General features: G+C 45.9%; 1 protein-coding gene across 1 annotated transcript; it reads left to right on the top strand.

The window, feature by feature from the left end:
* Positions 1–592: 592 nt before the first annotated feature.
* Positions 593–2,692, top strand: LOC115995499 (protein JINGUBANG-like). The gene has a single exon (XM_031120085.1). The coding sequence runs from the start codon at positions 1,106–1,108 to the stop codon at positions 2,621–2,623; it is 1,518 nt and encodes a 505-aa protein (XP_030975945.1). The 5' UTR covers positions 593–1,105; the 3' UTR covers positions 2,624–2,692.
* The last annotated feature ends 7,876 nt before the right edge of the window (positions 2,693–10,568 follow it).

Raw genomic sequence — 10,568 nt, 5'->3', positions numbered from 1 at the left:
TTCAAATAGTTATTAGTAAGTAAAATGTAATGTTAGTAATTAGTTCAAAAAAAAAAAATTTAGTAATTGACTTAAATTAAAACCAGTAAGAATTTGCCACATTAATAGTTTATAAAAATATTGTAAAATAATTTGTGACGGTAGCATTACTCATAAAAAAAAAAAAAAAAGTCTATCTTATGATCTTATCTAATCTTATCACTTGGTTACTAAGAAAGTAATTGAGATTAAAATAAAAAATTTATTCAAATTATAAAACTTAATCTAAATCCAAAACAAAACAAAACATAGCCTTCGCACTATGATCAAATTTGTTTTGATTTAGAAATTAAGTGAAGGATGCATTGAAATAAAACTTTTTTAATAATTAATTAATTAATTTTAAAAAAAGACCTTGATATTTACCCAATTGGCCCCTAAAAATGCTCTTTACCACATTTATTTGGTTAACATTACTATTAAGACCAGGTCAAAGGCCTAAATTTTCCTGTTAAATAAAGCAAAGTTATTTGTTATAGTCACTCTTCGAATGCCCTGGTCTGTAACCGCGTACCTCCGCTGCCTCCATCTCACCTACACCATTGGTCCTAGGCTCAAGCTTTTTAAAGAATAGCTCGTCATTTCATTGTCTTTTGCTTTTCAAATGGCCAACTAGTACGTCAACGTGGCGTGCTGTGATTATCAAATTTTCCAGAAGAACCGTCAAGTTGTAACTGAGAAAACGACCATAGAAAGAGAAACAAATGAAAAAAAAAGAAACCTCAATCTTAGGACCCCCCAAACCGCCCAACTGAAGTTTCCCGGGAAAACCCATAACGAAAGTGTTTGTTGTGAGAGTTTTCCTAAAACCGCGGGGTCCTCAGAATTTACCATTTCTCAACGAAAACGATTTTCCACCTTTGTCTCCTTTTTTATTTTCCCTCTTGATGATGGCAAATGTTCTTGTTCTTCAAGCTGCTCTCTTCGGCTTTCTTAATTCTTGGGTTACCTCTTTATTCCTTGTAGCGTAATATTAATATTGTACAAAACAAAGCAAACCCATCTTTTTCACTTTTTGGTGCTTTGTTTCTGATTGTGCTACACACATATATATATACTTTACAAGATGATGAGTATAATGAGAAGCACATCAAAAGGACGCCGCGTATTCACAGAAGATAATAGCAACAAACGTGGACAGAAATTCGACAGGCTAAAGAACTCGGAAAGAGATCTCGAGGTCGAAGAAGATAAGCTTATTATTCATCGTCGTGGACACAGCGATACTTCTGCAGGGCCAACGAGTCCACCTCGCTTCGATGTTGACACCGACCCTCTAATGGTGTTGGACACTGCTGGTCCCTACGATTTGTCCAATACTAATTCTCCTTTCACCAGGTCTCCTTGGTCACGTCACATGAATTCTTCATCTCCTCCTCCTCCTCCTCCTCCTCGTGCTACTCCTCCTTCACCTCCTCATCATAATTCTCACTCTGCTGATGAAAGTAATGCCTCACCAAACGCATTGATCGGCTCGCTGATTCGTGAGGAAGGTCATATATACTCGCTGGCCGTGGCTGGCGAGTTGTTGTACACGGGGTCAGATAGCAAGAACATTCGGGTTTGGAAGGATCGGCAAGAGTTCTCGTCATTCAAAGCGAATTATGGGTTGGTTAAAGCGATTGTGGTTGGTGGGGATAAGGTGTTTACGGGTCATAATGATGGGAAGATTCGAGTTTGGAAAGTGTCTAAAAAGAATGGAGGCATTCACAAACGCATAGATACTATACCAACTCTGAAGGATTATCTCAAAGGCTCAATGAATCCGAAGAATTTCGCAGACGATCAGAGACGTAGTCGTAAAGTGTTATGGAGCAAACACTACGATGCCATCTCGAGCCTTGGCTTGAGCGATGATGGAGCCTTTCTTTACTCAGCTTCATGGGACAAAACGTTTAAAGTGTGGCGAGTCTCAGACTTCAAGTGTTTAGAATCAATCAATGCTCACGATGATGCTGTTAACTCCTTGGTTGTGAGCCTCGATGGCTTAGTATTCACAGGCTCAGCTGATGGTACCGTGAAGGTTTGGCGTAGAGAGTTACAAGGGAAAGGAACAAAGCATTTCTTTTCACAAACGCTGTTGAAGCAAGAGTGTGCGGTGACAGCATTGGCGGTGAACTTCCCTGAGGTCACATTTCTTTACGCTGGCTCATCAGATGGGATTGTTAATTTCTGGTACACTGAGAAGTCTCTCTCGCACGGTGGCGATTTGAAAGGCCATAAATTGGCAGTGTTATGCTTAGCCACAGCTGATAATTTAGTGTTCAGTGGCTCCGCTGACATGGGGATATGCGTGTGGAAGAGATCGGAGGAAGCAGAGCACATATGCTTGTCAGTGTTAACGGGGCACACCGGTCCCGTTAAGTGTTTGGCTGTGGAAAAGGATCCTGAATCCACGTCCACCGAGCAACGTTGGATTGTGTATAGTGGCAGCTTGGACAAGTCCGTGAAGGCATGGAAGGTTTCGGATCAAGCACCTACAATGGCAAATAATAAGGACGATGAACAACACAGCAGTAAGCCCACTTTTAACACAGCTCCAGGCTTCTCCTCTCGTGGTAAAATGGGCTCAAGAAGATATTAGGTGAAAGTTTTACTTGTGTGCATTTGCTTCATGTCATATCACCTATGCCGACTATGCATAAATTAATAAGCTAACATATATATATATATAATTCGATTTTGTTCATGATGGTCGTCAATTGGAATGTATAACCTAACTTTCTTGTGTTGTAAACTTATCTTCTTTTTTTTCCTCTTTTATTATATTTACTTATTTTGTTGTTGTTCGTAATATCAAAATGGGCTGTGATATCAAACATGACATAGGGGCGTACGGTTTGAGAATTTTTATTTTAATTTATTGATTTCTTACTATAAAGTAGTGAACGATGACTAAATGCAATTTGCTTGAGGGGAGTCATGTGAAATTGGATTATCCATCCATATTTTGATTTCATTAAGTTTATTATTCATCTATCACAGTCAAATTAAAGATAATAATTAAATTATTTAGAATATATAATATGTGGGAATTAAACGATTGTAGTTGTTCTTACAGCTGGATAAATATATATTTGCTGTTAAATTTGTACAGAATTGTTGTTTTAGGTTTAAGGTTTCACAGACTCTCCCATATATATTGCTTATTCAATTTCGTTGAAGGTTTTTTCCTACTTTCTTCGGGTCGGCCAAAGTGGAGGAGGGTGAGGGGAATAGTCGAATAGAGTCATAGACAACTTGCATGTTATATTATATGAGCCTTGAAAGTTGGAACAACTTTTTTAAAGCAAGAACATGGTCTTTGAAAGCAACCTCTGAGAATTTGAGAGAGTACTGTTAGTTTAGCTTAGCTTATTTTTATTAACTAGAATTGCTGTTCGATACCTACGACCATGACTTTCTGTCTCTGATACGGTGATACTAGCCTGGTGTGAAAGGAATCAAAGTCATTAGATTTTTTTATCACCGAAAGTATTCTTAACAGTGAACTTGAGGGAATCTTCTGTATTCAATTGGGGAGCAAAGATTTCCCCCTTCAGATGCATGCAAGTTTTCTGCTTTGAAATGTTGCGGTTTGATCCTTTAAATTGTTGGGATTTAACGTTTTAAATAACTCATCGCTTTATTTTCATCACTCATCATTTAAAATATGTGAATTCCACACATGCAGCCCCTTATTTAAATTTGTTTCTATTTTCTGTTTCCATCACTTATATCCCACATTTTTTAGATATGATTCGGTGAATATGGAAACAAAAAAATTGTTGTTTTTAGAATTATGATGGCATGATTGTAATTTCCCTCATATGTTTGGCCCCACGGTCCGAGTATTGTCTAATCACACCAATGGCATTATTTTGGGTTGAGACCATCTACTACACTTTCCTTTTCTCAATTCCTTTACCCACCTCACACTCCGGTCTTCTCCAGCCGAGCTCTCCATTCCAAAACCCACCTCAAACTTCGGTCTACTCCAGCCGAGCGACTCTAGCAAACCATTCAAGGTATTATTTTCAATAAGGTTTTTCATGGCACTTGAAAACCAATCAACTATGTATTCTTGAAAAATCAATAAACTAGCAAATTGCCCGACAGCAGCCGATGTTTAGGCAATAGCCAAATCATTTTTGTTATATTCTCAAATTAAAGAATATATTGCTCAACTAAGTGAAATTAAACAACCAGATTTCAACTCAGTAATCAACATTCATCTTTGTCATATTCTCACCTGTACGGCACCAAGATCCCAGGCCCATACAGGCCCTGGGCCCAGTCCCAATTGTACAGCGCCGAGATCCCAGGCCCATATAGGCCTTGGGCCTAGTCCCATACTGGCCTTGGGCGCTGGCCCAGTAGAAAGGTCCAGTTATCCTGCGCCCTCCTTGAAGCTTCCTTAATACACAGACAAGTGTAGGGCATTGAGTTCCAAGAGGTGATCGGTCAAACGTTCCTGATCAAGTATATGAATCGTTCCCGGGAAAATGTGGTATGCACGGGAGACTGAGTTGCCGAACATAATCGGTCCAGATGAAATCAAGTTTCAAGATCATAAATGCAGCACCGCCCTCTCACCTAAACATCCACTTAAATCAAATAATATTGGACCTTCAGTAGCACAAACGGTGGCTGTAATCATAATCTCCCCACTAACCTTGGCTATAAATAGAAGAAAGTTGGGAGAAGAAGGGGTTCAGAAAATTTGAGAGAAAATAGTCTAGTGAGTGAATATCAACTGGGCGTTGCTTTGAGTCTCTCTGCCGAGAACGACCCATAATAGGAAATCCTCAAGCCCACTACAAATAAATTGTGAGCCCAAGTGATCTAAGGCCCAGAAGTCTTATACTTGGTTCCTACAATTGGCGCCCACCGTGGGGCCCTCCTACAAAGCTGTGGTTCGACTGAGACTCAAACGACAAGAATGTCTGAGGAGCGTTCAGGAGAGCGTGCACCGAGCGGTTCCATGGGATCTTCTCGGGGGTCAACGTGGAGGGAGAGAAGGCAGAAACGGCGGGAAGATAGGGAGCACCCAAGAGGGGAGGAAAGGTTCGGATTGGGAGAGGGGTCGGCTCAGACACACTGGACGGTTTCGGACGTCTCGGCGCATCGGCAGTATGACGAAAGGGACCGAGAGCTGGAGCGGTTACGTAGGCTGGTAATGGATTTAGACTTGGAAGCAAGGGGTCGGCGACATGAAAGGAATCGCAACCCCCAGCAAAGGAGAAACCAGGGCAAGGGCTCCAGCCGATCTAGTACGCAGCGATCCCGAGACCGATCGCGTTCCCAAGAGTCACACCGGCAACCACGGGAACCACGTCATCGATGGAACCGTTCATGGTCGCATGGTTACGATCACCAAGGATCAGAATCGCCGGAGGAACGACTGCACCACAATGCCGCCATGGACGCCATGAGCCGAGCCTTGCGGATGGCGGCCCGGTCACCATTCTCCGATGAAATTGAACGGGCCCCAATGCCGAGCAGATTCACACGACCACCATTCAATTCGTATGAGGGGAGGACAGACCCCGTGGAGCATGTTAGCCATTACATCCACATGATGTCTTTGCATGTGCACAACGATGCATTGATGTGTAAAGTATTCCCCTCTAGTCTCGGCTCTACTGCACTGAGATGGTTCAATGGGCTGCGGAAGGGTTCTATACACAGCTTCGCCGAGCTGATTCAAGAATTCGGCAGCAGGTTCGTGACAAGCAGCCGAGTGCAACAGCCGGTTGACGCACTATTTTCCATGAAGATGAGGGTCGGGGAAACCCTTTGGAGTTATGCCAGCCGATACTGGGAACTCTACAACGAGATTGGGGGAGGAAACGAGAAAATTACAGCAAGCACCTTCAGGATGGGGCTCCCTGAAAATTCTGAATTACGGGAGTCACTGACGAGAAGACCCCCCGAGGATATGAGGCAACTGATGAGACGCATAGAGGAGTACAAACGCCTGGAGGATGACTGGCTGCAAAGCAGGGGGAAAGCTCCTTTAGTGGGGAGATCTCGGCAAAGCATTTTGCCGACGAAACCGAAAAGAGACTTCAAAATGCAGGAACCAGAGGTGCAGATCGACGGGGTTAATGTGGTGTTTAAAGAGCCCGTGCACAAAATCTTGGAACGGATCAAAAATAAGCCATTCTTCAGGTGGCCGAACAAAATGGGGGGCGACCCATCTCGGAGGAACCAAAACCTATACTGCACTTATCACAGAGACAAGGGGCACATCACCGAGCAGTGTCGGGTATTAAAAGATCATCTCGGACAGCTAGTAAGGGCCGGGTACTTGAAAGAATTTGTAGCAGATTCCATTGACCGAGAAACCGGGCAGGGCGCCCAACAGAAAAGGAATCCCCTTCCACCACCCCTGGGGATAATCGAAGTCATCCATGCCGCACTAAGAAGGGCGGCAGCGGCGAAAAGGGTATTGACAGTGGCCTGCGCGGAGGGAGAATCATCCAAGAAGAAAAAAGTTGGATGGCTGTCCATCTCGCTCGGAGAAGACGATTTTAAAGGGACGGTCCAACCCCACGACGATGCTTTGGTGGTGACAGCCCGGATAGGCGGATTCCTGGTGAAGAGGGTAATGATTGATCAAGGAAGTGGGGCTGACGTCATGTACCCGGACCTCTTTGAAGGGCTCGGGTTAAAGACCCAGGATTTGGCAAAGTATGACACGCCGTTGGTTTCGTTCGACGGGAGAGTCGTAATTCCCGAGGGGCAAATCTCTCTTCCAGTGGACATGGGAGGCAAGGGAGTTGTAGTTACATTTATAGTGGTCCGATCATTCGCACTATACACCGCAATCCTGGGAAGGCCATGGATTCACGCCATGGGGGCTGTTCCGTCCACCCTTCACGTGAAAGTAAAATTTCCTACTGAGAATGGAATTGCCGAGGTAAGGGGGAACCAACAGGTGGCGAGGCAGTACCTTGTCGCCGCGGTCAGGTGGGAGAAGGAACAGCTCGGTCGAGCTGAGGAAAATGAGAAAGACAATTCATAGCAATTACAGAAACCCTAGGGGGAAACTGAGGCGGACGTTGCCGAGGAGGTGCTGAAGGTAAGAATTCTCCCAGATACTGACAGATATTTCCAGATAGGTACAAGCATGAATGACCGGGAAAGGGTAGAGATGTTGTTGTTCCTGTTGCAGAACATAGATGTTTTCGCATGGAGCTCATATGAAGTGCCCGGCGTAGATCCTGAGTTCATTGTCCACAGACTCAACGTGGATCCATTATTCCCCCCGAAGAAGCAGAAACCGAGAAGAACGTCAAAAGAACACGTCGATGCAGTAAACTTGGAGGTGCAGCGGCTGAAGGAGGCCGGAGCCATAAAGGAGATATTCTTCCCGAAGTGGTTGGCAAACACTGTCGTGGTGAAGAAGAAGAACGGGAAATGGAGAGTTTGTGTGGATTTCACAGACTTGAACAAGGCATGTCCCAAGGACCCATTCTCGATGCCCAAGATTGACCAGCTAGTAGATGCAACATACGGGCACCCGAGGATGAGCTTCCTAGATGCCTTCCAAGGCTACCACTAGATTGCCTTCCAGGGCTACCACCAGATTGCCTTGGCGCCCGAAGACCGAGAAAAGACAGCATTTATCTCCCCGAATGCAAACTATCACTACGAGGTCATGCCGTTCGGATTGAAGAACGCTGGGGCTACGTATCAGCGAATGATGACGAGAATGTTCCGAGAAAAAATTGGATGCACGGTTGAAGTTTATATCGACGATATGGTGGTAAAAAGCAGAATCGAGTCACAGCATACCGAAGACCTTCGGGGAGTGTTCGAGATACTACGTCGGCACAAATTGCGCCTGAATGCCGAGAAGTGCACTTTCGGAGTGGGGGCTGGTAAGTTCCTGGGATATCTGATCTCTACTCGGGGAATAGAAGCTAACCCCGACCAAATAGAAGCCGTAAACCGCCTCAAACCACCAAGCAATCCCAAAGAGGTGCAAGTGCTCACTGGAATGTTAGCCGCCCTGAACCGATTTATCTCCAAGTTTTCCGATCGCTGCCAGCCGTTTTATCAGCTTCTGAAAAAGTGGAAGGGGTTTCGATGGGACGAGAGCTGTGATGAAGCTTTTCGAGAACTAAAGGAATATTTGGCAAAGGCGCCGAGGTTGACGGCCCCGGAGCCCGGGGATGATCTGTTTATGTATCTTGCAGTCACCAATCATGCCGTAAGTGCTGTGTTGCTAAGGGACCGGGGAGTGCAAATGCCGGTGTATTATGTGATCAAAACCTTGGTCGATGCCGAGACAAGGTACTTGCCTCTTGAGAAGTTAGTTTTGGCCCTAGTGCACGCCACGAGGAAGTTACCACATTACTTCCAGGCATACACAGCGTTCGTCCTCACCGAGTATCCATTGCAGACACTGTTGAAGAGATCCGACTTCACAGGGCAGATTGCCAAATGGGGGACTCGGCTGGGATCGTTTGACATAAGATACCGACCTAGAAGCTCGGTGAAGGGACAGGTTCTCGCTGATTTTATCGCAGAATTTACACCCCAGAATGAAGGCAAAGTAATCTATAGTGCGGAGATTCGCCCGTGGAGATTATTTGTGGACGACGCATCAAATGCTATGGGGGCCGGGGCTAGCATTGTCATAATCACCCCTGAGGGTATACGACTGGAACACTCCTTCAGATTGGGGTTCAAAGCCTCGAACAACGAAGCCGAATATGAAGCCCTACTGGCCGGGTTGAGGGCAGTATTGCATCTGGGCGCAAAGGACGTAGAGATCTCCTCGGACTCTCGGCTGGTTGTTTATCAGATCACTGGGGACTTCGAGGCTCGGGATCCCCGAATGAAAGCTTATCTAAGTACAGCAAAACAGATTATCGACCAGTTTGGAACGGTAAAGATATCCCAGGTAGCCCGGTCACAAAACAAGCACGCTGACTCTCTTGCCACGTTAGTCTTATCGGCTACCGAGGACACACCGAGGCTTATCACGATAGAACTTGTAAGGGAGCCAAGCATTTGTGTGAAGAGTGTTCCCGACCAGGCCGGAGTAGAGGTTGCGCAGGTGGCAGTGGCTGGTCCATGTTGGATGAACCCGATCATAGACTTCCTTGCCGAAGATAAAGTTCCAGAGGATGAGGCCGAGGCCAACAAGATTCGATGAATGGCTCCCAGGTACTGGCTGTCTTCGGACCGAAAGTTGTACCGAAGGTCCTTCGCAGGCCCTTACCTCTTATGCCTACATCCCGAAAGAGTCAAAGAACTTCTGACCGAGCTGCATGAGGGAGTGTGCGGCGGGTATGCTAGGGGACGATCTTTAGCACACAGAGCGATGACACAGGGGTTTTGGTGGCCACAGATGTAGAAGGATGCCGCCGAATACATTCGGAGTTGTGAACAGTGTCAAAAGCACGCCCCAATGATCCATCAGCCTGCAGGATGTCTAAATCCTGTCAGCAGCCCGTGGCCATTTGCACAATGGGGGCTTGACATCCTCGGGCCATTCCCCCGAGCAACGGGGAACCGCCGTTTTGTGTTGGTGGCTGTAGATTACTTCACAAAGTGGGCTGAAGTTGAAGCCTTGGCTAATATCCGGGATACTGACGTGAAAAAATTTGTATGGAAAAACATAGTCACAAGGTTTGGGGTGCCGAATTCGCTAGTGACAGACAATGGGCTACAGTTCGACAGCAACGCTTTTCGGACCTTTTGCAGCGAGCTCGGCATCAAGAACAAGTATTCAACCCCGGCATACCCACAAAGCAACGGCCAAGCTGAAGCAGTAAACAAGACTATTTTGAACGGGCTCAAGAGAAGGTTGGATGGAGCGAAAGGAAGATGGGCAGAAGAGCTACCCAGTGTATTGTGGGCCTATCGCACGACCCCCAGGAGATCCACGGGGGAAACCCCATTTTCTCTGACATACGGAGTAGAAGCAGTGATACCAACCGAGGTGAGCTTATGCAGTGCACGGGTCGCCGGGTTTGACCTCGTACAGAACGCCGACCTGATGATGGAGCATTTGGATTGGCTAGAAGAATGCAGAGAGGCCGCGACCCTACGGCTTGCCGAGTATCAGCAGAAGCTGGCCCAAAGGTACAACCGAAATGTAAAGGGCAGGGAATTCAGTGCCGGGGAACTAGTGTTAAGAAGGGTAGTGGGGAACATGCGGGACATGGCTGCAGGGAAGCTTGCTCAGAGTTGGGAGGGACCATACAGAGTCACAGCCATCGCAGGTGCAGGGGCCTACTACTTGGAAGACCTTGACGAGATGCCGCTCCCCCGACCATGGAACGCCAACAACTTGAAGAAATTCTACGCATAATCATCGGTGTAAGCCAGAACTTGTATTCCATTGAAATTAAGAGCATGATGAACTTTTTTGTATATGCTGTTTTTGACTCCGTAACCGCACACCAAGAGAATTACAAATAAGGACAGAAACCTGACCCTCGGCTCGATCAATATCGCCGAGCAGGTGGAAACCTTACAAATAAATCTCTAAGGACAGAAACAAGACCCTCGGCTCGATCAATATCGCC

The sequence above is a fragment of the Quercus lobata genome, chromosome 6, assembly GCF_001633185.2.
Source record: "Quercus lobata isolate SW786 chromosome 6, ValleyOak3.0 Primary Assembly, whole genome shotgun sequence".
In the NCBI taxonomy this organism is placed as follows: domain Eukaryota; kingdom Viridiplantae; phylum Streptophyta; class Magnoliopsida; order Fagales; family Fagaceae; genus Quercus; species Quercus lobata.
Note: the sequence above shows the minus strand (reverse complement) of the source record. Positions and strands in the feature narration are given on the sequence as shown.

Coding starts and splice junctions, on each gene's coding strand:
- LOC115995499 (XM_031120085.1), top strand. CDS start 1,106: ATGATGAGTATAATGAGAAGCACATCAAAAGGACGCCGCGTATTCACA.